The 24,752-nt window shown below is 47.8% G+C and overlaps 8 protein-coding genes across 8 annotated transcripts; 3 read left to right on the forward strand and 5 right to left on the reverse strand.

The window, feature by feature from the left end:
- Positions 1-46: 46 nt before the first annotated feature.
- Positions 47-7,918, reverse strand: PSV08DRAFT_375359 (uncharacterized protein; the record flags this gene model as incomplete). The annotated part of the gene is made up of 11 exons (XM_014217732.2): positions 47-1,056; positions 1,111-1,440; positions 1,495-1,718; positions 3,272-3,363; positions 3,565-3,764; positions 3,820-4,498; positions 4,547-5,056; positions 5,110-5,259; positions 5,733-7,242; positions 7,289-7,580; positions 7,630-7,918. The coding sequence occupies 11 exons, from the start codon at positions 7,916-7,918 to the stop codon at positions 47-49; spliced, it is 5,286 nt and encodes a 1,761-aa protein (XP_014073207.2).
- Positions 7,919-8,957: 1,039 nt separating this feature from the next.
- Positions 8,958-11,103, forward strand: PSV08DRAFT_406149 (cytochrome P450). The gene is made up of 7 exons (XM_014217708.2): positions 8,958-9,138; positions 9,205-9,297; positions 9,347-9,416; positions 9,470-9,865; positions 9,919-10,096; positions 10,148-10,261; positions 10,314-11,103. Exons 1-7 carry the CDS (start codon positions 9,073-9,075, stop codon positions 10,915-10,917), a joined length of 1,521 nt encoding a protein of 506 aa, XP_014073183.1. The 5' UTR covers positions 8,958-9,072; the 3' UTR covers positions 10,918-11,103.
- A 391-nt stretch (positions 11,104-11,494) lies between these two features.
- PSV08DRAFT_357410 (uncharacterized protein) lies at positions 11,495-12,067 on the reverse strand (the record flags this gene model as incomplete). Its single annotated transcript, XM_014217713.1, has 1 exon — positions 11,495-12,067. The coding sequence occupies one exon, from the start codon at positions 12,065-12,067 to the stop codon at positions 11,495-11,497; it is 573 nt and encodes a 190-aa protein (XP_014073188.1).
- On the reverse strand, positions 11,967-14,050 carry PSV08DRAFT_366856 (cytochrome P450). Its single transcript, XM_014217717.2, has 5 exons — positions 13,926-14,050; positions 13,815-13,875; positions 12,708-13,759; positions 12,475-12,641; positions 11,967-12,423 (listed from the first exon to the last, which is right to left on the reverse strand). The coding sequence occupies exons 1-5, from the start codon at positions 14,010-14,012 to the stop codon at positions 12,267-12,269; spliced, it is 1,524 nt and encodes a 507-aa protein (XP_014073192.1). The 5' UTR covers positions 14,013-14,050; the 3' UTR covers positions 11,967-12,266.
- Positions 14,051-15,290: 1,240 nt separating this feature from the next.
- Positions 15,291-16,532, reverse strand: PSV08DRAFT_413253 (Alpha/Beta hydrolase protein; the record flags this gene model as incomplete). Its single annotated transcript, XM_014217730.1, has 4 exons — positions 16,302-16,532; positions 16,127-16,252; positions 15,633-16,079; positions 15,291-15,580 (listed from the first exon to the last, which is right to left on the reverse strand). Exons 1-4 carry the CDS (start codon positions 16,504-16,506, stop codon positions 15,291-15,293), a joined length of 1,068 nt encoding a protein of 355 aa, XP_014073205.1. The 5' UTR covers positions 16,507-16,532.
- Positions 16,533-17,089: 557 nt separating this feature from the next.
- On the forward strand, positions 17,090-18,353 carry PSV08DRAFT_383411 (uncharacterized protein; the record flags this gene model as incomplete). The annotated part of the gene is made up of 5 exons (XM_014217729.1): positions 17,090-17,115; positions 17,166-17,285; positions 17,341-17,539; positions 17,589-17,989; positions 18,044-18,353. 5 exons carry the CDS (start codon positions 17,090-17,092, stop codon positions 18,351-18,353), a joined length of 1,056 nt encoding a protein of 351 aa, XP_014073204.1.
- An 853-nt stretch (positions 18,354-19,206) lies between these two features.
- Positions 19,207-21,198, forward strand: PSV08DRAFT_383414 (POT family-domain-containing protein; the record flags this gene model as incomplete). The annotated part of the gene is made up of 5 exons (XM_066093418.1): positions 19,207-19,421; positions 19,521-20,039; positions 20,094-20,548; positions 20,611-20,857; positions 20,910-21,198. The coding sequence occupies 5 exons, from the start codon at positions 19,207-19,209 to the stop codon at positions 21,196-21,198; spliced, it is 1,725 nt and encodes a 574-aa protein (XP_065947940.1).
- A 67-nt stretch (positions 21,199-21,265) lies between these two features.
- Positions 21,266-23,389, reverse strand: PSV08DRAFT_383416 (fungal-specific transcription factor domain-containing protein; the record flags this gene model as incomplete). The annotated part of the gene is made up of 4 exons (XM_014217727.2): positions 21,266-21,534; positions 21,592-21,965; positions 22,019-22,630; positions 22,686-23,389. The coding sequence occupies 4 exons, from the start codon at positions 23,387-23,389 to the stop codon at positions 21,266-21,268; spliced, it is 1,959 nt and encodes a 652-aa protein (XP_014073202.2).
- Between the last annotated feature and the right edge of the window lie 1,363 nt (positions 23,390-24,752).

A 24,752-nucleotide genomic window follows, 5' to 3' on the forward strand; every position in this document is an offset into this window, starting at 1 on the left:
GATGATGTATCATAGAGAAGAGCTATTTTTAGTAATAATGAACAGTCTAAGAAACCTTTACTCGTAACCCCTTGGAGTCCTCGGGCATGACAGGGACAACAGTGTCACTTGTAATCACCAAGTCAGCGGCACTTGTCTCAAACAACTGCAACGTCCCAACATCGTCCTTCCCCTTGACCTGCTCGGTACCGTATACTCTGAAGAGCGCCGCCAATGTCAGATAGAGCTCTGCATAAGCAAGGTTGATGCCCAGACACGCTCTTCCACCCTTTCCAAACGATACCAGATAACGCTCGAGGCGGGCGTTATCAAGCCAGCGCTCGGGCTTGAACGCGTGCGAGTCCGGGAAGACACGTTCATCATGATGAACTAGGTTGCTAGTCATGCTTAGGGGTGTTCCAGGTGGAATTCTCCATTCGCGTTGGTTGTCATTGTCCTGGTAGATGAGTGTCTCATCAGGGCAGATGCGGTGCAAGCGGTGTGAGATAGCGTGGCTTAGACGCACGCCTTCTTGGACCACGCCAGTAAGGAAGGGAAGAGCCTCAAGCGTGATGAGATTGAGTGGCTGCGAAGGATCGGGGATTGCAGCCTCCAACTCAGTCTTGAGCTTACGCAGAATATCCGGGGTGGCGAGCACAAAGTACGTCGACACGCCCAGCGCCCAGGCAGTAGTGATGGTTCCAGCAGCAACAACCACTTCGCCCTCTTGCCAGAGACGATCTGTAGACTTATCATAGTCCGAAAGCTTGCTATTGAGGATCTCGTGAAAGATGGTACGGCGTGTCTTGTCGTAGGTGTGCATTTGATGTGCGTGCTGTATCTCAGCGACTTGACGCTTCACGCTAGTCTGAAGCTGCGAGTACGCGCCCATTGCGGGGCTCAATTTTAGTAGTAGTGAGTCAGGCAGCTTCTTCAACAAGTCCATCAACCATGTGAAATGCTTCAGCACATGCCCGGCTTTGCCGCCCTGCAGCATTGCGTCTCTGAACGACGGGTCAAAGTCTGGAGCCTCCAGACGGTGATCGCTTCTCCCAAAGGCATAGTCCTCAACAATGTCTGTAAAGCAAGATTAAAATCAATGTCCAGTTTATAGATTCGAGGGTCTCTTACCATTGGTCAGTGCTGCGTAAGCATCATCCAGCTTTAGTGGTGAACCAGATTTGGCAAACTCGCGAAGACGGTCCAGAAGAATTGCCATGTTTCGGTCTATCAGGGGCTGCAGTGCTCGTACGCTCTGCTTGGAGAAATACGGCGAAAGAGATGCCCTGCGTACACGGTGCTCATCGTGCTTGAGTGTACCGATCAAACTCTCATCGACACCAAAAGATCTGGTGATCCAATCCCACTTGTCGCGCTTACGTCCACTGCCAGCATAAATAGTGTCATAGAAGTCTGGGTCTGCTATGTGTATTTCGTCTGGGTTGATCCGGACGACGGGTCCTTCGCTGCAGTTAGTGTAGTTCGGCAGGATTTGAATTAAAGTGCTACGCATACCATAAATCTTGTGAAGCCGGCCAATCTTGAAGGTATACTCGGGTTCAGCGATGACATCGTACCAGAACTCGTACCAATAGGTCCATGCCGCAAGCTTGGGTCCCGGGAAATGCGCAATTGGACTTAGAAAAAGACGATACACTGTGAGATAGCAGAAGTAAAAGATAGAACCTACCAGCAGAGACACCAAGGTCACTGGTAGGTCTATTGTCACAAGCGCAGAGCTCAATATTGCCATTTCAAAAAGTTTCTGTGATATTGGATGATGATGATGATAACCAGCGAGATGGAAGTGAACAAATCCGTGATCGAATTATAGGCGCTTGGATAAAATGTCAGCAACGTGGGGGGTTTGGTGGTGTGGAGTCGGCTGTAGTGCTTGCGCCCGAGAAGGATTCAATCATTAAACGCACTGCATGCATTAGTATACTGTAAGGCCAGCTGCAGGGATTTAGGAACGAATGGGCCGCTAATGCGGCGATTGCATGCGCCACCCCGGTAGATAAAGTACGTTATGGGAAGCTCGCTAGGCTAACGCTGATAGGAAATTCTGCGTCCAGTACAAATGTATGCAGTCAACTGAAGTAGCATTCATTTGCATCAAACATCCACCTAGCCTTGTCTCTCTCACTGCAATTCGTCCTCGAATTTATCCCAACACCGATAGCTATGGAGCGAGCAGATTTTGTGGGCCTTGTGTGGCTCTCAACACCCCTTTTACTATTGTTGGGCTCTGGCATGCAGCGAAGCCTCCGCTGGCTGCTTTTAGTTCCCTTTTTGGTTCTGTGTCTCGTCGTTGTTCAGCTATTTCCTTACGGGCCTGACACAGCCAAGAACTACACGTTTGGCACAGGTTAGATCACACTATAGTGTTTCACCAGTCATAGCTGCTGATAATGTCGTTGCACAGTCTTTTACGTTGGCTTGACGAACTTCAATCTACTTGTTTTAGAAGATCCATACGTGGAGCACATACGAACTAGGAGGAACACCAAGGGAGAAAAAACTTTCTCGAATTTTAGCTTGCTTTCTTTCGGCGAAAGGGTTCGGTGGTGTCTTAGTAATGCCTATTCAACCCGGGGGATTGGTTGGAATTGGGGCACTGCACGCCTTCCATCAGGCCCCCCAGCAGGCTTATCCAAAATATCCTTCTCGATACTATCGATGAAGAGAATTTTGGAGCAATACGTAATTCACGATATTGCAGCAGCTCTTCTTCTCTGGTTAACCGAAGGGGGGCGGCAGAGTATACTCGACATGAATTTTGCTCTGCGAAGTTTGGCAACAGGTTGCTGGTGGACATCAACAATTGCGCCAATGGACATTTTCTACCACATTGTGTGTTTGGTAGGTGTCACTTCTGGCCTTTTCTGGAATGTTATCGAAGAGGTTCACCCTCTCAAAGGGTCATGGTCTGCATGTTACACTTTGAACAATTTCTGGAATCGCGTATGGCACCAAAACTTCCGCAGAGCGCTCCAGATCCCTAGTCGCTTTGTCGCCAGGCACATCGCATGTATTCCAAAAGGGACATTGATGAGTCGTCAGGTCCAGTCGTACATGGCATTTGCTATCTCTGGGCTGTATCATTGGGTAGCTGCAAAGATGGTCGTGCCATCCCAGAGCTTTGCGAAAACCCTGATCTTCTTTGCATTCATGCCGACTATCATGTTACTCGAGGACCTGGCTATCTCCTTTGCTCAAAAACAGTTTGGATGGCGGAGCAAACAATGGTGTCTCTTGGGATACGTATGGACTTTTTTCATTCTCACCTCACTGGGCGCAGGATTCGTGGATGACTGCGTCAAAAATGGTCTCGTGACCTCTTTTCCTGCTCTTCCATTCTCTCCTATGTATGCTATCTTGAATCTCAAAGTCCGAAGCGAACGCTAGCACGTCAGAATCTATATGAGATGTTACTTTAAGAGAAACATCTTTCCGCTCTCTTTTTTACCCATTCCGTATCTCCATTAAGGAAGCGTCTTGGAAATGAATAGTAAATTAATTGATCTTGTGACCCCCAGGCACTAGATTGGTGAACACTCCTTCTGGGTCATACATCGCTCGTACCCTTTTCAAAAACTCAATATTCTCCTTCCCGTAGCTTTCGATAGGATCTTGGTCTAATGCAGCGTAGTTCATGTATTTGAAAGGGTGATATAAGCCTTTTTCCTTAGCAGCTGAAACAGAATGATCCAGCACCGCTTTGATACCGTCGATAACCACTTTGTCATCAGATTCATAAGACCATTCCCATCCGAAAGAACAGACTGTTGAGTGACGATTGTCAGCGCCACCGAAAGAATTATCCACGGTGATACTTACCAACCAAAGGTGCATCCAAATCACGGAGGCCCATGACATTTCCTCCTCGTGTCTCTTGAGCTCTCAGGAGGTTTTGCGTTAGTGGCTGGATTCCGAGCATTGGCGCAAAGCGCTGGTCCTTATCCAAACCCTTATCCAATGCCTTTTGAACTTGCTCTTCGAAAAACTCTACTATTAGGATTAACAGTTCTGCGTCGGCGGTGAAAGTTGCCGTTGTAAAACGGCTTCGTATGCCAGCAGGCTCTGACTGGTTTAGCTCATCCGCGAGGTCCGACAACGAAGTCAGTCTGGCTGTGCTAACAATCTTTGCCGTACCATACACCTCCACATCATCCTTGAACTGGGTGAAGATAGGAGGCTCGACCCTTCCTAGAGCATCATATTGCCCTACAGCCCAGGCAAAGCCTCCTTGCTTATAACCCAAGCCAGCGAAGAGTGATACGTGTGGATCAGATGGAGCATTGTGTGCGAATTCGACAAAGCCTCGAGTGATAGCCGATGTTACTGATGGCTGGAATGGCCACACATGCAATCCTCCCCACATAGGACCCTGCTGGAATACGTCAAGATCGAAACGAGTGACAACGCCAAAACTATTTCCACCACCGCGCAAAGCGCGGTAGAGGTCTGGATTTGACGAGTTGGAAGCAATTACAAGAGTACCATTTGCAAGGACCACCTGGACGGACATCAGTTTGCGCTTTATTTGTGGTGTTCATGTCGTTACCTCGTAATTGCGGACATTGTCACAAGCCCAGCCATGCAGACCTGAGAAGTGGCTTAGTCCTCCACCCAATACCAGTCCGCCAACACCAACTCCAGTGAGTCGGCCGCCCACAACGGTTTTGTTTGATTTCTCAAGTTCTTTGTACACGTCACCCCATCTAGCTCCTGCGCCGACTCTGGCAAGGCCTTCACTCTCATGCAATTCGACATTGCTCAGCGCTGCCATATTGACAGTGATGCCGCCATTGATGTTGCTTGCACCGGGAATATCCGAGTGCCCGCCACCACGAACAGCAAATGGGCAATTCGTGCTGCGGGAAACAGATATGACGGTAGCAACGTCTTGAGGAGAGTAGACATGAACAAGGCAGGCTGGTTGGGCAGACTGCTGCTGCTGTGCCCAAAAGAGTGATGCCACAGAGGATCCATTCGCAATTGTGGGATAATGCTTGTAATCGGACACATGACTCCCACCCAGCTCAACAGAAAGCGTTCCGGAAAGAAGGGTACACTGCATGCGTTAGGGACTGTCTCTATCATGCTGAACACTTATCGTAGACACACTGCGTCGTGGCAAGACCCATAATCTGCTGTTACAGCTTTACTGCTGCCAATGGAAGCTTGGATGGCGTATAGCCAAGAGAGGGTTCCTAGTAGCTGCATTTCCGTATAACCAATAGTGAAGAATGAGGAATTCGAGTCACCAAGTCTGCACTATTTGCTGGAAATAAGATATCCTGGATACTGAAATATGTAAGGCCGCCCAAATGGCGATTAGAAAAAAGCGATTACAGAACCATGCAAGGCTAAGAGAGGCGCCTAGACTGTAGCGGGACTGTTGTTGCGAGATAACATGAGCTGCGAACAGCTCCCTGCATTGGTTCCCAAGATACCCACTTCCACAGACTAGATGCTGAAAGATGCACGCACTGTGCTTACCATACATGCATACAATAGTAGGATTTTATCACCGAGGCATGCGGTACCCGTCATCAAGAAGATGTTTCATTGGTCCAGGCTTCCAATCTAGATTAAAAAGAGATGATAACGTAGGATTCATTCCCAATCCGTACGACCCGTTATTAGCGCGCTTGGGCAAAGCGGCCCGCATGGGAGTCAGACGGGTGTGGCTAGCCAGACAGCAAGACCCCCCACCCGGTCGATCATTTGCTAGTACTAGGGCTTACCTCGCCTATTCTCCCAATTCCTTTGACGCTGAGCTTTGCCAGACACAAGCGCAGCATTGGGTTCGTCTCACCCGTCTGTTGCTCAAGCCGGTTAATCTCGAATTCTAGGTCGCGTTCCATATCCGTCAGGCAAGCAATCGTCTTGTTGAACGCTCCACTCTTTTTCAGGCAAGCAGTCAGATACTGTTTGCTCTCTCCCGACAAGGGACACGCGTTGACGGTCGCAATTGTAGGGCGTTGCCGGAACATGCTAAGAAAATAGCCGCGGTATTCCGGGTGATTTTCCAAGCAGTAGACGACTGGGTACGAGAATTTGCCCTCGTCGAGATCCTCGCAAAGTCCCTTCTGTGCCGTGTAATCTTGGAAATTCATGTAGTCGTCGCGAATCTGGAAAAATCGGCCGAATAGCAGTGTCAGTCTGTGGAAATCCGGCTGCGGCGTCACATCGCTCTCTGCCTGCATGATCCGGAGCAACATGCGAAACATGCCACCGGTCTTGTGGTCGATCATGTTGACGTACTCGGCTTCACTTGGACACGCGAGGTTGTGTTTCCAGTACAGATCCCAGCTTTGGCCTAAATACAAGCCCTTGAGTTCTTCGAGGAGTGCAACCAAAGCATTTGGGCTTAGATTCTGCGCGACTTCCTGTACAGCGCGTACAAACATGAAGTTTGCAGTGTTGATTGATTGGGAATGCCCAAACAGGATATGTGTCGCTGGATAGCCTCTTCGTAGCGGGGAATTATCCTCTAGGTCGTCAAGGATAAGTGACGCATTGTGCAGTGTGTTGATAACAGACATGATCGAGTCTAGCCGTTCAGACGGCACGTGAAGCCATGTGTTGAGAGCTTCTATGAGCGTGCTTCGGACGCCTTTTGAAGGCATATCGGAGACGTACTTTGAAGGTGCCTCCAATGCAAGTCCCGACGGCTTGTAAAACGGGTAGCTTGACACCTCGGAGAGTGAAGGTTCATCATCGCTGGGCTGAGAACCAAAGAAGCTCGAGTCTTTCCTCTTCTTGAAGGGTGCTTCGTGCATACCGATCGTTGCACCATGCGATGTTTTTCTTTTGGCCCCGTTAAGACTCTGTGAAGACATATCCTTCCACGCATTCTGCCTTGGGCAAGCCGAGCACCAATAGTGATTTCCTGAGACAGCTAGCCCAGCGCAGTCGATCCAACGTTTCAACTTCAATGGTATGTTAGGATGATTCGTGTAAAGATCGTCACGGCGCTGACAGAAATCGCGCTCAGCGGCGATGATCTTGCGTTTGACCTCCTCCTTTGCATCGTCGATTGAGAGTCCCTTCGTCCGGATGAACAGGTCAACAGCACTAACAATCCTCTTTGATTGACCGGATTGGAGTTCTCTATACTCGCGCTCCCAGCTGAAGTAATCATTCGCTAGGAGAAGTCCTTCGGTCGCTGCGTCAATGATTGGCTGTACGAGCGCTTCTTCTGCTTCAGATATGGACATCCCGAGGCTGAACTGAAGCATCGGCCAGAAGACTCTGTCAAAAATTAGTCTAGATTTTGCAACAAAACTCAGTCTCTTACAGCATTCCACCATTGTCGCTCCGATATTTCAAATATTCTTCCATAGTTTGCGCTTCCTTGTCGCTGTTCCTCTCGCTAATAGCGAGCCAGACATCGCGGAAGGCCGCGAGCATCTTCAGGCCCAATTCTCGGTCAAGACTGATACACTCAAGCATACACTGGGACACAAGCTTCTTAGTTTTCATCGCCCTTGAACCTGGCGCGGCGCTGCTGATATCACTAGGATCTAACGCAGCACAGAGTTCACCATGCTCGGCTTGCGCGTCTTCAATGCTTAAGCCTTCACCACCGTCTAGACTCACGTTAGCATGGCCGACATAACTTGAAGCAGATTTAAATACCATCATGAATCAAGCCCAAGTCCGAGAGATAGGCCAAGACTCCCAACCTCTCAGGAATTGCTTCGGGATAGATCAAGGACGACCAGTTTCCCACCGGCGAGAATGAGAAATGAGTAGACTGCTCACGGCCATCTCTCATCTCTCTGGCCCAGTCTTGTACAAAACGACGACTTGCTGCATCAGCCAAGTCATCTCGAGGATGGATACGGATAGGGAGTGTTGTGAAGCATCCAGTGTGACGAGACTCGTCGGAGCAAATCAGTTTGGACTGATATGAAAGCTGCTCCATTTTGCGATGTTTCGTCAAAAAGGATGGCTAAAACAGTAGATGTGGAGATAGTGGTTGGTTGTACACAGCATCGAACGAAAGCATTTGTACACAGTCTGCTTTGGATAAAAACACGTGATCATTGGTTCAACTTGCTCTGGTTCGTCCACTCCTTCTTTATCTAGCGCTACACTGAGCCTGGGCATAGGACCCATCACATTGGGAGAAGGTGTTTTGTAATGTTCATTATTGGAACCCTGTGAACGGCCTATTCGTACGCTCTTCGTACCAACCAACGAGCGTTTGTATCCACAGCGCATGCATCTGTATCTACTAACCCAGACCATAGTCTGCTGCATCGAGAGCACATGTTGGGCTACTTTAGCACGAAATTTCACTAGTCGTGTTCTAAGAAGCGCTTGCTGTGCGCTAGGTATGAGTGGATGATGTTTTTCCGCCAACAATCTCCGCCAATCTACTGTGCCGTCCAAAATCCTTTTGGAGGATCATTCTTAGTAGAGCTGCTATAGTAGTATTCCCCACTTATTTCTTACCTGACAGCTGTCTTCTGCATGCTGTTGAGTGGAGCGAACGGATTGTGAACACGATACCGAACAGTTTGGGGCAGCCAGTATATGTCCTTAGTTTCTCATCCACGTTCTCTTGCCGCCGGAGCAATGCATTCCGACATGGGTAGTATCGTCGTTGTGGATGCACACAAGTAGGGCGCTAGCTGCGTTGGTGTAAAATGGCGCGCATGCAGTGCAGAGCCGCGGAGCCAGGGTCCGATTTCCCACCCCCACGCGATTGCGCCCATGAATCCTACGCTACTGTGCGGCTGGCGTTTTTCTGGAAGGAGCAGGATGCGTTAGCGTCGCCGGCCGGATAAAAGCAAACGGCCATGATCAGCCCTCCCGCGCTAAGATCATGCATGCTTCTACGCCACCAACTCGCGTCTTGAACGCTAACATGCACTTTAACTTGGTGAGGCTTCATGATCCGAAACTAGTAGACCGCGAACCGAACAAACCTTGGCCAGGACTCTCCATGGCATGTATGCACGGCTCCTGGTCGCCGATGCAGGATGCAATCCAATTAATCATTGATCCCATGAAACTACAGACGATTCCTCAACACCAAAGTCGAGTTTCGGTCCAAGGATTACGACAGCCACGATGGCAGTGATTTCTCTCCTCCAGGGGCTGAGCGTAGGCCAGCAGATTGGCACAGCAGCAGCGATTGTAGGTTCTTGCACTCTCATCATTCAGAACGCTCAAGGCATACGACTAACAATATGGCTTTTGTAGTCAGTATTCGTTTTGACATCGATTGTAGTCTATGGGTGCTACCTGCACCCACTTTCACACGTTCCGGGCCCCTTCCTGGCTAAGTTCTCTCCGGTGGGTCCCTTGTGATCGTATGGTTTGCAAAAAATTCTGAGTAAGAAAGATATGGGGTATGAGAGCTCTGTATCGTATGAAATTCAATTCAGAACTCCAAGCTCTCCACGAGAAATATGGCAAGATCCCTCTATGTGATTGCTAAATAGATAGCTGGACTGATTTCAAGTAGGACCTGTTGTACGAGTAGCACCAAATGAAGTGTCTTTTGCGACGCTCGAAGCAGAAACAGCGATATATGCAAACCAAGAAGACGGCCGTTTTTCCAAAGCTGGAACGTTCTTGACTCTTTTCTCAGACCTCGTCTTGAACGCCCCTACTCTTATTACAATTCCAGATCCAGCGCTTCATAAGAGACTACACAAAGTCATTCAGCAGGCCTTCACACCCCAAGCACTCGCAAGCCAGGAACCAATTCAAAAGCTCCACATCGAGAAGGCCATCCCCGATTTCGACGAAACTGCAGACAAGGGTTACCATATAGATCTTGCAGATAAACTGGAGACAATGTTCTGGGAGATAATTGGCGACCTTGCATTTGGGGAGCCATTAATGGCTGGAAAACGCCGTAAGCACCAAACAAACAACTTAATGAGTAACCGTAAACTAACTTTTCCCAAGCAACATATGAAAAACTGAAACAGTTAGGTAAAGGATCGATGCCTATGGTGGAAGCCTTAAGCTTCATGCTTGTCATGCCCGGCGTAGCCCCGACACTGGAGATGGCTAGAAGTTTCCTTTCAGCAATGCCAATGTCCTCTCAGCTGTCGAAGCTTGTGCCATCTACAAAACTACGCGAGTGAGTAAATTTCGTCAAACTCTGTGTGCTATCATGTTGACATATCTGTAGCTGCGTTGAAAGGAAAGATGGTAGGGAGGACTTCCTCTCAGCCATCATGGGTAGCGAAAAGCAAGGCTTGACGCTAGACGCGGATGCATTCTTTAGCAATGCAATGGGTTTAACGTTTGTCGCACCTTTCCCCCTTCATCAAAGATCCGTCACTGATAGCGCCCAGACTTGCCGGGTATCAAACTACAGCTACAACATTAGCCTCCACGTTCTATCACGTCCTGCGCTACACAGACGCTTACAAAACTCTCTGTACCGAGATACGCTCTGCTTTCAACGACGAAGCCGAGATTACAGGCGAAAGGCTTGCACGTTTACCATTTCTCAATGCCTGCATCCGCGAGACCTTGCGCTTGCTTCCGCCAGCAAACGGTAAAACAGCGCAACGCACCGCCCCTTCGTGTACTATAGCAGACACATACATACCAGCAGGTACTATTGTCTCGGCTGACTTATACACGATTCAAAGATCGCCAAAGTATTTCGTCGATCCAGCACGCTTCCACCCAGAAAGATGGTTGGAGGATGCGGAGAAGAACGGGTTCAATGGAGATAACAGGTCTGCTAGTCGTCCATTTTTGATTGGAAGCCGAGCATGCATCGGGAGACACATGGCTCAACAGAGCATACGGCTCATCATGGCGACATTGCTATGGCGGTATGACTTCGAGCTGCTAGATCCAGACGGGTTCATTTGGGAGCGCGACGCTGGCAGTAGTCTCATCTACACTGACTACAAACTCCCAGTGCATGTTAAAAGGTTTCAATAGGAGAGGCAAAGGATTTCGAGTATCTTACGTAGTAGAACCTGAAACTTGCATTGGGATTTACTGGAGTAGCACTTTGCACAGCTATTACATCTCAAGATGCAAGGAATGCGTAGGCACGGCTGTGGTTGGTTTGGCACGTTAGTGGGCCGCCTAAACAAGATCCAATTGCTACTATCGCTACTTTACAATACGCTATGCTCTATTTTTGCTCTATCTTGTGAGCCATTTTTGACATTTGATAGTTCACAATGCGATAATAGATGACCAGCTAATGAAACTCGCGTGAAAAAGTATAGCGAGCCATCCATACTGTAACCGCCAAGGAAGTCGCGCTATTCGACCGAATATCCAAGGCCGATCTTTTTCTACGATCGGAGTGGCCGTCCTGTCATCATCTGTTTGAAGCAGTATTTGGCCCTGCTTTGATGAGTTTGTCCGGTTCAAGCTCCCTGTTCCTTTCTCCTCTTCTTCAGTAGCTTTTCCTTCGCTTCTTCGATCATTGCTACAATCAGCGAAAAAAAGAAGAGAACGAAAGCCCGATAGCAAAATTGTGATGAGACAGCCTATCGGAATCGCATCAGGGCGAGAGATAGCCATGTACATCTGAGCGTACAAGGCTAAGGGGAACAAACCAGTTGCCCACAGTGGTTGATGTGAGATTGGTGAGCAAGAATAGGCACCCTATACCTGTCCTTGACGCAGCGTCCGAGTTGGCAGTACGTCGAGAATGCTTTTCTTCCTCATATATGTCAACATAAAAATGGCTTCCAGTGTTGACTTTCACATCCTTGAGAAGCTGGGTACCAAGTTGTCTGAGGACGGCAGGCCAGGTTGTCTTAGTGAAGCTTGACAGCAAATGCACGTACGAACTTCTTTCCCTACGCGTGTACATCAAGAATGCTCGAGTAGCATCTTCTGGCGCAATGGTGTGGACAACAGCATTACTCTGGTACACCGTTTTCCAACCAGCATACAGTAAACCTAGCGTTATCTCAATGTCCTCTCCATACTTAACTGGTGTACCCATGAACGTGGTTTCGCGAAGACTTGCAAGGAACGGTTTGATTGCGATTGTGCGATATGCTGAGAGCGCACCTGGAAGGATAGTGCATCTGCCATTCCAGCCAAATGTAGCTTCAACCCTATTCATGTTGTCTGCGCAGTTGACGCTGATCACGAAATTCCCGAACTAACCTGGACACTTGCCTACATGTGGCATTAGACAGAGCAGTGTACTAAGAGAAGCATACATTCTGTTACTACCAGAACTAAGCGCACAAGACCTATAACTCCTAAAAAAATTCTCAATCTAATCTCTGGTTTTGCAAGATGAAGATAGTCTTTGATCATCATCTCTGAACAGGCCTGAGCTTGACCATGAGCTCTGGTTTTTCGTAAACTATGTACGCCTTCTGATCTATCCAGGTTTTACTCTCTGGGCATAGCTCAAGATCATAATGCCACAGTATCATAGCAGCAATCAGGCGCATCTCATGAAATGCCAGGCTGTGACAATTCGTTAATTTCAATTCCTTCTTGTGTGAATAGGATACGTACTTCTTTCCAAGACAGCTACGTGGACCAAAGGAAAAAGGCTGTAGAACTTCCTTCCTATCCGTGTCGTATCCGGAACCAGGCAGCCATCGCTCAGGAACAAAGTCTTTTGCATCTTTGAAGTTCAGAGAAGAGGAATATGCAGCTTTTTGGCTAACAGCAACGGTTGTCTATATCATGTTATATTGTTAGCTTAGCCGGAGATATGAGTGTGTACACATGTGATTGGCCATTACCTTCTCTGGAATCCATTCACCACATATCATACTACCTCCCTGTGGCACTACTCGAGGTAGGCCGATTGGTACTGGTGGATAGCATCGAAGGGCTTCCTGAAAACATACACTGAGGTATTGCAGACGTGGTAAAACTTCAAGCCTTAGGTCTTCCTTTGGCAGAGCGCGCACTTCTTCGACGACTTTCTTCAACTTATCTGGATGTGTAAGAAGCAAGTAGGTCAATCCGCTTAACAGTGTCGCTGTTGTTTCGGTGCCAGCGACCATGAAGGCTGATGCGTTTGAGTGCATCTTCGAGAGAGGCAATTTTACTTTCTGATTCTGTAGCACAAGCTTCCAGATATCAGATTTACCGATGTCAATTCCTTTCTCAAGTCGTTTGTCCACGCGATCACTGGAGTGGCGGAAATGTTCGACATCTTTACCGCGTATAGGCGGAGGCATCAATGCCTTCATGAAGAAGTCCAATACAGGGTACTGTTGTGCCAGGCGAAACAGGGAATTAACTTTGATTCCCTCAAAGACTCCTTTGACCCATTGCGTATACTTGCCCGTATCCAACATACCTAATGATTCCCCAAAGGTGAGATCTCCCATGATGTCAAAAGTTGTGCAATTCAACAATGTCACAAGATTCATGGGAGTCTCTGGGTCTTCGGACAGATTTTTGTCTATAAACTTCTTCAGTTTATTAACATGCAAAGAGATGAGGGGTTCTTGAAGCTTCAAGGCCTTATCACTGAACGCGTTGGCGAATACCCTGCGGACCAGACCGTGCGTTTCTGTGTCTGGTTCCGCTACAATGTGATAATCGCCGTTTGTGTCACGACGGTAGAACTTCGGGTCTTTCAGAAATTCTTGGCGTCCTCCTGTACGGTGACCAGCGATATCTTTCCACGCTTGCGGAGCAATGTAACTCAATTTTCCAGGGCCAACTCGGACGACCTCGCCATATTTTTCATGGCATTCACAAAGCCAACTGCTTTCCTCGCCACGCAACACGCGGTAATAGAAATAGAGGTTCGTCGCAGCCGCAAGTTTCGGACCAGGAACTAAATTTTCAGTTAGTGTGGCCAATTTTCCACTGTGGAATTTACAGTTACTTGCATTTTTTTAAAGGATGAAAGAGAAGATTGTAAGCGACACCTAGGACCACTTGAAGAATAATCTATCATTTTCAGTCATGTTGAGATGTCATCGAATTTGTTTCTATCTTACTATGGCACCTATCGTACGAAGACATAGAATAAGATGCTCTTGTCGGATCGCACCAAGATCAAAATCGAACTTCGAGAGGACCGTCATGATGACGACTAAGATTCCAAGATGAGGAGAGGCTGGAATGTCGACGGCTGGAGGGACTCATACTCTGCCACGATTTATACTGTTTTGCATACACATTCACCCCTGTCCGAGCTAACGTGGATGTCCCTGTCCCGGATACACTGACATCCGCTTCCTAGCTCATGTGAGTGGGGCCTGCGGCTGTGCATGGGCATTCCTGGCCTTGCGCCACTATCGTTACGTCTGTTGCATGGATTCGCAAGAGATACTTGGTTGACAGCGTAAGTAGGGGCAGAGGGGCGAGTAGGGAGTTTTGTTCGGTCAAACTTCGGATGAATCAAAAGCTCTGTAATAATAGTATGGGGAGCCGATGCGAGGCTGTGATTGCTGCTTAAGGTGGGCAAATAATGTATTGAAACCAGATAGCTTACATAATCTCGAGTTTTGCCACCGCCCTACTGCCCCTACTTCTGCGTTTTACCAAGTATGCCCATATTTTCTTTCAACTATAGCGTTACGAAGGTGGCTCGGGTGTGTCTTAATGAACGATGATGTGGAGTAACAGTGGATCATTTTACGATATACGTTATAACTCCAGTTTTTACTGTAGTATACACGCTTTTGATGGCGGAATCACCTATCCGCTAATTCGGAAGCCGGAATTATTGACTTCCGTACTCCACCGTTAATTGTCCATATATACATAACACTTGGCACCCAATTGTTGCAGCTTAGTTTCTGTTCAAGAAGGGCCGTTTTGGGCAAGCTAATGCTCGGAACGATTGAGAAACGCTTCCGATGAGCTCGAGTTCGGAACGGGCTGGTAGGCATCACGCCAAACTTCAAGACGCATCCGGATAACGTGCTGGGCAAGCCCCCTTCTAAGCGAGCGGCACCCTCTATTATCGCTAATTTAAGTGGTAGCGGTGGAAATCCTCGTCTTGACATGTCCTGATGTGATTGCGTCTTGTGTGGCATCTCCTATTAGCTTTTTTGATAGCCTCGTGATACGCTGGTAAAAAGTAACTATTATATGTAGATTTGATCAATTTATAGGCTGTTAGCACGCTATAAAGATGTGGTGATAATGTTTCTGCATTAGACCCAACGTACCTGCCTTTGGTCAGCACTAGTTTCAAAATCATCTGCAGTGGCTGCTATTCTAGTGACCTAACCTTACCTCTATCTGTTTACCACTACAATTGTCAATTTCGCACTCTTGTAATAGAGAACCTAAAATAAACTTCTGAGGAGTAGCAACCACTGTTGAATCGTCTTTCTCCTACTCTGATTGATACCTCAAAGGCCATGAGCCTGCTTTAATAGCCTCGATGTGTCTTGAAGATACTCACGCCCTTTTGTCAAACCTTTTTCCGGATGAATATAGTGCCCGAACGCATGCGGCATTCCTGGATAACATTTCTGGGTTACAAGGTTTCCACCTTTCGCTAGCAGCTTTCCATATTGATGTGCTTCATCTCTGCATATATCAAACTCAGCAGTTATGATGTGTGTTGGCGGTAGTCTTTCAAAGGACTTGGCCAGCATGGGTGAAGCCATCCAATCATCACATGCAGCTCTTCTGATATCTGCCTTTTATTAGCGGTCAGTGTTACTTGTAAGAACACGATGGCAAAATACCGGTCGGGATCCAATAATCTAAGAACCACTGTTCTCTTTTCAGGCCTCCCCAAGGTGCATCCTTGTATTGCACTGTACTGGGATAACGCTTGGCAATCTCTGATCGTAAAGGCTCTTCAGCGATGAGCCATCTGAAGTCAGTCGAAGGCACAACTAGCAATGCCAGTTTGAGTTCTAGTCCTACATCGCGCGCCATATGCGAAAGAACTGCTGACATGTGGCCACCTGCCGAGAGACCGCCAATCGAAACACTCGTGACATCGATGTTCAAATGCTCAGCATGAGACAGAACCCATTGAAGTGCATCCCAAGAGTCATAGATTGCTGTGGGAAAAACGAATTCTGGAGCGAGGCGGTAATCCACGTCGACAATGACGATGCTAGTGTTGTTACAAACACTCCTGCACCAGGCTGCTTCGCTATTGAGACCACCCAAAACCCACCCGCCTGGCTCGATATCAGAAAATTGCATCATCAATGATAATTTGTCTTACCTCCATGATAGTTAATATGTACAGGAAAAGGACCCTGTCCCTCTGGCGTATACACGCGGACTTTGATATAACCAGCAGGTCGGCTAACGGGAACATCAAACTCATTCTCCTTGAACACACGAGGACCTGTTCATTCTCAGCAGATGAACTATTGAGGGTGCAATTTCATACTTACCTGACCATGTTGGATATGTGAAGCTATACGCGAGTGGCTTCCGGCGGACTTTTTCGATTGGTACTTCTTCGGCTTGACGGTGGTGACTTCCATATTTGTTCCAGACGCGAACCCATTCCGGATCAAGTCTTGAAAGCCACTCTTCCGGGGTCTGGTAAGCTTTGTTTGACTGGCCGTCTGCTATTGGTAGTATCTTTACGGTCATACTTCTTGATATGGTTTTCCTCAGTAGTTAATCAAACGTGTGAATTCGGGAGATGTCCCTTCTTGTGTATCAAAGATCTCTGTCGACAATGGCTTAAAAGACATTGCTAGCTATTTCTATTATGCCACTTTGACAGGATGATGAACATGTTTGTCATCCCAGATCTGGCCATTACTTGCACATCGGATCTGATAGGAATGCCAAGCCGGGAGGCTGTGCGGTCCTATCAGCACACTGGACCAACGATAAGGGTCCACAAATTCTTCCGAATGGACCCTTACGCAAATGATCTGGAAGATTACTGGTAGGAAACTCGAAGTGCCAAGCATACGCAAATGCGGAAAGATGGACGGGAAACTCGTCGGAAAAATGGACGAGCCCTATGCTCCACTATGTAGCAGCTATGTTGTGGCGTGACCAATGTGCACAGCTCAACCAGCGCAAAATCTCGTCTTACACATTTGAAGAATACTAGGGCCCAGTAGGCATCATTGGTATAAAAACCGCCAAACAAGCAGTGACTTTCAGATATAAACACATCAACCCTGGAAAGCTCCATCAATTAGAGCATACGACAGCAAATATGCAAGACTCGATAGTCATTGTTGGGTATGTTATTCTCACGACGCTTGTGCCTTTCGTATTCTGAATCAATGTAGGTCCGGGGTGATAGGATTGGATGTTGCTCTCATACTGGCTGAGAAAGGATATGGACGTCACACAACAATCGTAGCGCAACACCTGCCAGGAGACACCTCCATCAACTATACATCGCCCTGGTACGATGGCAATCAGCTGACAGCTCCGCTCATGGCACAAATCTTACCCAAGCAGGGCCGGCGCAAATTTTTCAGCGATATCTGGGAGTGATGCACATGCTCTTATCTGGGATAAGGCTGGGTATCAACGTCTCATGAAGCTTGCAGATACCCATGGATCCGCCGCTGCTATCAGTAAGACGCAATCACTCGAGTTCTGGGATGAAAAGCCAGCTGAGCAGAAACTGAAGTCTCTTGCGGGCTACTTGCAAGATGTCAGTATATTCCCAAACATCATTACTTCACTACTAACACGTCCAAAAGTTCACAGTGCTACCCTCACATAAGCTCTTACCAGGGGTAAAGTACGGAATCTCCTTTACTACCGTCACTATCAATGCTCCCAAACACATCCAATACCTCAAGCATCAGCTCGAAAAGCATGGCGTCAAGTTCCTCCGGTGTAAGCTCGAGCATTTAGATTCCGCTTTCTTGAGCGAACATACAAAGGTTATGTTCAACTGCACCGGAAACGGCGCGCGGCACCTTCCTGGCGTCGAGGATGAGAACTGCTTTCCTGTCCGAGGCCAAATCCTGCTCGCACGAGCACCGCAAATCACCCAGAATACCATGCGCCATGGCAAGGACTACGAGACGTATATCATTCCGAGGCCTAACTCCAACGGCAACGTGATTCTTGGGGGGTTTATGCAGAAGGGCAACGGGTAAGTGCACACAACACATTTCATGCAAGTAGGGTGCGTACTCAAGTTGCATAGCACCGGTGACACTTTTGCCCATGAGGCGGATTCTATCTGGACACGAACGACGGCACTGGAGCCCTCGTTGGACGTGCCGGAAACAGAGATCCTGGCATCGTTTGCAGGTCTCAGACCCGGGAGACTGGGAGGCGCGCGGATCGAGAAAGTAGCGCGGCCTGATGGCCGTATCGTTGTGCATAATTATGGAGCGGGCGGAACGGGCTACCAGGCAGGCCTGGGTATGGCAATGGAAGCAGTGGGACTTGCGCTTCCTTTCCTGCGGGATTCCGTAGTTAGCTCGAACAATGTTGAGAAAGCGAAATTGTAGGACTGGTTTGGTTTTTTTGTGCATAGTAAGGAAAGTGGATGGACTGCTCTAAAGGATCTATTCATGCCTCGCGTTTCGTAGATACTCCAATAGATAGTATGCATCGATAACAGTGTTGATCTAAACAAAAATTATGTAAGGTTGTTTCATCTCTGATCCACCATGAATATTATCGAAGAACATTTTCGCAGTACACTACCGTGAGCGGCATGGATATCTTTTCAGGAATGAGAGAATTGTACCGATTAAATGCTTCTGAATCATCTTTACGCCTATAGTTAACTTCATGTTTTTCCCACCTGATCAAGATATCATCAAAAAAACCCAGTGCGGTATTTCCTTCGTACATTTTAAGACATCGTCCAGATAACACCTATTTGCATGAAAGATTCATTTCCAGATAAGATACCATTACTACTTGTCAATCTCCTACCAAAGCCCGATAATCGATAGGAACACATTTCCGCTAAAAGTATTATACCAATTTCTCAAAGCTTCCCTCTGCCTTCTCCGCTATGCACCCTCGATCTCGAGCAATTTCCAAACAGCCTCACCCAGCCCTGATGCGGAGCGCTGATTGGCGGTATTCGTGGGTAGCGCTATCGGCTCCGATCGGACCCACTCCGCTCAGCACAAACCTACTAAGGTTGCGGGATATTGCGGGGTGAGCGATAGCGATAGCTGCTAGCTATCATCGGTACGGAAAACAAATGTGTATACAAAGAGATAGCGGGCACAGGAGCATGTGTAGTCTGGAGTATTGTCGCATCATCTACTTGTTGTTTTCCCCATCCCATTTCGTTAATATCTTCGTGTATATGTCTGTTTAAGTGTGTGTGTGCATTCCAACACGATGACGGATCGCACTTCTCCCGTGAAAATGCACGATGACGACTTGAAGCATGGCAGCGAAATCGAAGCCGACGGGCTTGCACCAGGTGTAGAGAGTAGCACATTACGACGCGTGCCCGATCGCATTCCATGGGTTGTGCTACTCATCCTGATCGTTGAGCTGGGCGAACGATTTACGTATTTTGGTTTGAGCGCGCCGATTCAGAATTACATCAAGTAAGTCCGAGTCCCAAAACGTCGCTGACAATCCGCATGTGCTTCACATATGTTTAGGATATGGAAACAAGGAAATAATAACTAACAGCTTCCTTGAAGAAACCCACACAACCCACACTCTGACCTCCCTGGCAGTCTTGGCCGTGGCCAGGCTGTCGCTACAGCTTTGGGCAACTTTTTCAAATTCTGGGCCTATGCGTCCACTGTCATTGGTGCCATTGTGGCAGACCAGTATCTTGGCCGCTTCAAGACAATCGCCCTCGGATGCGGTGTTTACATTGTCGGTCTCGTGGTCCTTGTTGCTACATCGACGCCTGCAGGAATCCAGTCTGGCGCTGGTTTTGGCGGTCTGGTTACGGCCATGGTAGTAATCGGACTGGGCACAGGTAGTATCAAAGCAAATGTTACACCCATGTGCGCAGAGCAGTACGAGCCTGATGTGGCGTATACGAAACAGTTGGCGACTGGCGAATGGGTAATAGTGGACCCTGAACTAACGGTTGAACGCATGTTCAATTGGTTTTATTGGGCGGTCAATGTGGGTGCGCTTTCGCCACTGATTACTGTGAACGTCGAGGCTCATGTGGGATTCTGGGTCGCCTACTTGATCCCTTTAGTGTAAGTTGATTTGCTTGCTCGTTTTCTTTTAGGTGCAGTTGCTGATGACTACAGGGTTATCATCATTGCTGCAATGGTCTTCATTCTCAGCAGCCGGCTCTTTGTTCGAACACCGCCTCATGGCTCAGCCGTCATTGATGCCGCTCGTATCGTCTCCATCGCCATTAAGGAAGGCGGCTTCGAAAAGGCTAAGCCAAGCGCTTTGGAGGCCCAGGGAACTCTTTCGCGCCATCGTTTTGCGCAGTCCCCTAACTATACCGACATGTCTGTAAAGGAAGTACAGATGGGTATTACTGCATGCAAGGTACGCTCTACTCCAGCTCATGGCCTTACTCGACCAACACATCTGCAGTTCTTCCTCTTCCTTCCTTTTTACTTTGTCTGCTGGATCCAAATTTGGAACAATCTCATCTCACAAGCTGGAGACATGGCATTGCACGGTACACCAAACGACCTCTTGCAAAATCTTGACCCCATCGCTTTGATCATATTCATTCCACTACTAGATTGTGAGTATCAGAAACGAAGAAAGCTATACTTTTGAATGGAAGTGGACTAATAAAACTCAAAGTTGTGATCTACCCTCTTCTTCGCAAGAATAAGATCAACTTCAGCCCTGTTCTAAGAATGACGGCTGGCTTTCTACTAGCGGCGATTGCTATGGCATACGCAAGCGTGCTCCAATATTACATCTACAAGTCTCCAAAGAACAGTATTCACGTTTGGATACAAGCTCCGGCTTATGTCCTTGTCGCTTTTTCTGAAGCCTTTGTTATCATCACTGGTTTGGAGTTGGCGTATACGAAGGCACCTACAAGGTATGTCACAGATGTCAGCATGCAAAAGGTCACGTATACTGACGTAACGTAGCCTTCGTTCTCTTGTTTCTTCCTTGTTCTGGTTAACAATTGGCATTGCTGCCGCAATCTGCATTGCCCTTGCACCCGTGTCGCAGGACCCGTACCTGGTATGGATGTACGGCTCTCTCGCCATCGTTGGCTTTGTTGCAGGGTGTGCCTTATACGTTTGCTTCCGAAACTCTTTCCAGGAGGTGCCAGTGATTGTAGGCACTGAAGCGGCGAATGAGGTTGGTGTGAGCAAGGTTACTGCGGATGCAGGGAAACTTGCTGTAGAGGAAGGAAACAAGTGTGCCAAGTAGTTGAATTGCAGTCTTTGCTCATGTAAGATCCAGGAAGTTTGAATGCGATCCATATCTCTTAAGCTGTCTATGACCGAACTTCAAATTGTTCCTGTCCAAAACTCATATTTTCTGCCATGTCGTTTCTTATGAAAACATTGTCTAGACCTTTCCAGAAGATTGAATCGATGCGCAGTAACGAGAATCTTAGGAAATCCAGTGATTTCGATTGTAATCGGATAGCTCTTCTGGCTTGGTCAAGAAGGGACCGGCATTCTTGTGCTTCTTCGGAACTATCTGCTGTCACGTGAAGCAGAAGTGCAAGATTGCACAATGTTGACCAGCCCAGCGTGCACCCTGAATCGCACAGTCAGCAAAAAGAAAAAAAATTCCCAATAGCCATCTGCTACATACAGAAAGGCCAAAATCCGTGAATCCAGCTGCTCTTTAAATTGGACGTGAATGCCACGAAGCTAGCGATGCAACCTTTCGCCCCAGCTCGTGCTAGTCGGCACGCTTCAAGCTCTCGATGCTCGTCAGTAGAACTGGCGGGCACTGTTCTGTACCTCAAAGTATTGAAAGGTCTGAGTATAGCTCGAAAGAGAAGTACTTTGACAAAATGGCCTCCGAGAAGCAATGGACCTGACAAATTGATGTCCTCGTCTTGCGACTCAGACTGGCTGTCGGCAACAGCGCTATTCCAGCGATTGAGTTTCTCCATTAGGCCTTGCGCCTTCCTTAATGTGTCTTCATAGTCTCCTACAAGAGTTTGGACCGCTTTGAGAGTGCTACAGATGTTAGTTCTTCGATTGTTGCTGCGGGGCTGCTTGAGGAGAATTACAAAAGTGTTTTCAGAGTGGTATGTAGAACCATTGTGAGCTCATACATATGGATGAAGTGCGCAGGAAATGGCGTTTTTCTTTCTTCTTCCGAAAAATCGTCCAGAGATGGTGGTGGAACTAGCCAATCGTCATCATGTATGAGGCAACTCCGACCCAAGACAGCAGCATGCCAGACATCAATCATCTTGACAGTCCACGACAACCGCTTCCTCAAATCTATCTCGGCGGTTGATACGCTCCAAAGTGTGGGGTTGAGGTGCAAACCCATTGTCTGTGAAACGGTGACCATTGTGCCAACAAGCGACCACTTTGTCGCATAATCAGGCATGAGCGGCTTATGTGGAGGCGAAATTAACAGCAGAACCAACGTTTGTAGGGTGGAAAAATCTGGCTTATGCAACTCCTGATGCAACACATTCAAGGGAAGGTCCCATAGTTTTCCTGCATCAGGAAGATCGTATGCTATCTGGACGGAGAGAAAGTCGTCGAAGCCGGCAAATGGTAGTGCAACTAGATATATTGCGGCAAGAGTAGAAGGATTTGATCGCTCAGGCTCTACTGACTGCGCTGGGGCAAGGATTGGAAAATGAGGGTACACGAATCGAAAGAATCTGGATGTGTTAGCTGAACTGGGATGAAAGTGTAATTCGTCTTGGTCTTTCGTACAAAGAGATTAACCTGACACCCACATCAGGACTCACAAGCTTCTCTAGCTGTTTGCGAAGAGACTGGTTGTGCTGGTCACATTCCTCCGCCACATCTGTGATGTTTGAGACTAGGAATTGAACTGGGTGGGTATCTTGCCTCACTGAACGAACGGCCAGTCGTTTGAAGACAAAGTTATTATCCGGGCCAAAATTATATCTTTGCATAAGGTATGGATCCATGTCCCCTGTTAGGCCACAGACTATGCTTGTCGTCTCGAGTCCCTGTGCCGACGGTGAAGGGAGTCCAGGATAGTCCATGGACACATCGTTTGGCGGAGGATTAATGTGTTGGAAGTTCTGTATGTTCATGTCCATCATGGTTTGGTCAACCCAAAGGTTGGCTGATGGATCTGGTGATTCGCCTAGCAAAAGGTAGCCTTGTTGGTCGAAGAAGGCACCGTCCGAATTCAAAACGTAGCTTTGCTGGCTTGGAACTACTGGGCCAGCTGGTTCCTGCGTAGAGCTGTTTAGGGATACATGTGTTGCAGTTGCTGCAGACGCGCGTGTATTCTTGGATGCGGCCTCAAATGTGCAGTCGCGCCCCGAGAGATGACATAGCCGGCATGGAGGCGCAGAGTCGATGCGGCATGCGCTTTTGCGCGCCCTGCAACTATCACATGCTCGCTGCGACTTGCTCATGTATTTTCGCATATTGCCGCTCATGAAGAAGAACGAGTGGTTGCTCTCTGACCGTGCTATCAGCGGGCAAGCTAAATCCAGGCTAACTCGTTCGTTACCGAGGCGTAAGCAAGGCCCTATCATTGGCCCAAATGCATAAGTGTTCACGTGATAGAAGTACAGGAACGAGACAAGAAGAGATATATGTAAGATACTGCTGGTAATCGTACTGAATGTCATATCATCGATTTTGAATATTTAAGGCTAGGCAACATTAAATGCTAGCTGCCGCGTGGGAAGGTTAGGAGAAACGACTTACGAAGGAATTGTCGCGTGCTTGGGCGCTTGAACAGATCGCTCTGAAAGTCGAGAAAATTGATTATTTCATTCGCTGCGCCATTTGTTTTGGTGATGTAGAGACACTCGGGTAATATACGGCTGGCCTTTTACAAAAATGCAACTACAATACTACACCAAGGTGCTGCATAAAGGTCCTGCTTCTTTCCCAGGGATGGCTACATTCAGCCAGATTAAACTCTTTATTCAAAGTGAGCTCCATACAACGAATATACTGGACACCAGTCGAGTTTTGGACCTCCGCCCAAATGGTTAGTTGAATAGGCATTTGAATATTCGTAACCTCCGCGTGACGCAGTAAAATCTCTACAACAGATTACTCCACCGTTGTAATTGTATAGGCCATAACAATAACAAGAGGAAAAATGTGTAAGTAATGAGGTCAATTCGGTATTTCTTGAGAACGAGTTGCACCTACCGGGGCTGATTGAGGCAAAGCAATGATCGCAAACGAGCTCGGTAAACGTACCCACCGCTATGGTCACTTCTCTCAAGGATGTTTGGGGCCAGGATCGTTAGTGTAGACCGGCAGACAAGTTCTATAGAAGCAGGCTGCCCATTCTATGTTTTTAGAAGACATACGAATGTTGTACAGTTCCTCTCTTAACATTGTATGTTTTCTCTTTTTTTGTCCCCGCCGAGGTCTTGAGAGAATGGAACGATAGGTATCTTGGATGAGGCCTCAGGAACGATACCAGCATCGTCGCGGCACGCTCACCCGCAGACGTGACATACAGGGATCTAGTATTCGCACAGAATGTGTTAATAGAGTGGTAACTGTATTGACCAATCACTCCTCAGAACAAATATCGCCATGGCAAGTCAAGCTTTGTGCTTATTCAAAACAAGCAAGTAGAGGCACAGAGAAACTCACGGTTGCTACTGAAGACGAGACGTTGCTCGCGTCGAAAATCTCGGCTGAATGGCGCGGGGGGAGGCTTTGGCTTCGACGCAACTACTTGATAGGACGAGCTGCTCAATAACCGCGAGATTTCATACTGGTGCTATTCCAAATCACAGTGTAGTGTATACACGGTATGGTTGTGGGCGG

The sequence above is a fragment of the Bipolaris maydis genome, assembly GCF_028858645.1.
Source record: "Bipolaris maydis strain C4 unplaced genomic scaffold PSV08scaffold_19, whole genome shotgun sequence".
NCBI classification, from domain to species: domain Eukaryota; kingdom Fungi; phylum Ascomycota; class Dothideomycetes; order Pleosporales; family Pleosporaceae; genus Bipolaris; species Bipolaris maydis.